Raw genomic sequence first — 1,582 nt, 5'->3', positions numbered from 1 at the left:
CTGGAATTAAGACTGATTTAAAAATTTGGATCTCCATATTTTATTTTTTATTTTTTGGATTCTGGATGAAAGCTCTTTGTCCCTTTTGAGTCAGTGAATACCCCACGAAACACACCTAGGAGCTTTGGGATCTAAATTTTGTTAGTGTGGTTATGGTAATGAGCAAATGCTATGGAACTAAACACTTCAAACGTTATGGATTAAAATTTGTGGCTAGAAATGGGAGTTTTTTGAGCACGGTCAAGGGTGTATCAAAAGGAATAGCGTGAGATGGCATTCTATTTATAAGGAGTGTAGATTGATTTGCTATGATATTTTCAACATCACCATATATTAAGATAAACCCCCTCCCTACCCTTTCCAGAGATTTTGTCCAATGGGGTTTTCAATTTTTTGCTGGGCAGGTTGGTTGCATAACAAGATTGGTACCTCAAAAGGGTGTGCATCTTATTAGGCATGCAATATATCGGACATTGGAATTGGGAGGACAGTTCGTTCTTCTTGGATCCAGTCCAGTGCCACACATTCAGGTAATTTCTACCTTCTATCTCTATTAGGGCATACACAACCGTGTAGCTTTTTACCACTTGAACTTGTTAAAGAAAATGATAAAAGGAAAAAAGAAGATATCCTCCGACCTTCTCCGTAGAGGGTAATACGAAGAATTTTGGTTACATGTTTATATTACTATACGTTCTTCATCATCAAGATAATTTGAATGATCATGTTTTTTCATTGAAAAAATATGACACTGGTATTCGTTTTTATGACAGAAAGAATTCGAGGATATTGCAAACCATTTTCAGAGTCACGAACATGTTCGGTTGATATTGAAGTACGATGAGTCTCTTTCCCACTTAATTTATGCAGCCACTGACATGCTTACTATTCCATCTATCTTTGAGCCTTGTGGCCTTACACAGGTATGCTCGAAGAATTGCTTTGGCTGTCACCCTTGAACATTGAAAACTTAGTTTATTAATCTTGATTCTGTTTCAATCCCTGTTACATGGATGTAGATGATTGCAATGAGATATGGTTCGATCCCGATAGCTAGAAAAACCGGTGGTCTCAATGATAGGTTGGCTACTCAGCGCACAATTTCTAAATAAACCCTTGCAAATTTTGCAATTTCACAGATAGGGCATTTGAAATTAAGCTCTTAATTTCTCTTGCAGTGTTTTTGATGTAGATGATGATGCCATACCTATTCAGTACAGAAATGGATTCACATTTTTGACAGCTGATGAGCAGGTAATGAGTGATCCTGAGATATTGCAGTTTGTTTTCTATTCATTGATAATTTATTGAACTTTCAATTAAACCTATCCTGTTCTTGCGGCCTTTCTTGGGAATAAATCATTCATTTTTCTCCTCAACCTTAACCATTTTGACACTGAGATTTTACGGAAATTTACAGGGATTTAATAATGCTTTAGAGCGTGCATTTTACCTCTACAAGAATAACATTGACGGTTGGAAACAGCTTGTCCAAAAGGTCATGGGCGTAGATTTTAGCTGGGAATCATCAGCGGCGTTGTATGAAGAACTTTATGCCAAGTCTGTTGCCCGAGCAAGGGCT

At 37.2% G+C, this 1,582-nt stretch overlaps 1 protein-coding gene across 1 annotated transcript; it reads left to right on the top strand.

Annotated features, from left to right (window-relative positions):
- Nucleotides 1–119: 119 nt before the first annotated feature.
- Nucleotides 120–1,560, top strand: LOC111382684 (probable starch synthase 4, chloroplastic/amyloplastic; the record flags this gene model as incomplete). The annotated part of the gene is made up of 6 exons (XM_023006723.1): nucleotides 120–265; nucleotides 365–530; nucleotides 774–923; nucleotides 1,020–1,081; nucleotides 1,179–1,254; nucleotides 1,421–1,560. Coding segments are annotated over 6 exons (740 nt in total), but the record flags the coding sequence as incomplete, so codon positions are not given.
- Nucleotides 1,561–1,582: the final 22 nt, after the last annotated feature.

Source organism: Olea europaea, unplaced genomic scaffold (genome assembly GCF_002742605.1).
Source record: "Olea europaea var. sylvestris unplaced genomic scaffold, O_europaea_v1 scaffold25498, whole genome shotgun sequence".
Taxonomy (NCBI): Eukaryota; Viridiplantae; Streptophyta; class Magnoliopsida; order Lamiales; family Oleaceae; genus Olea; species Olea europaea.
Note: the sequence above shows the minus strand (reverse complement) of the source record. Positions and strands in the feature narration are given on the sequence as shown.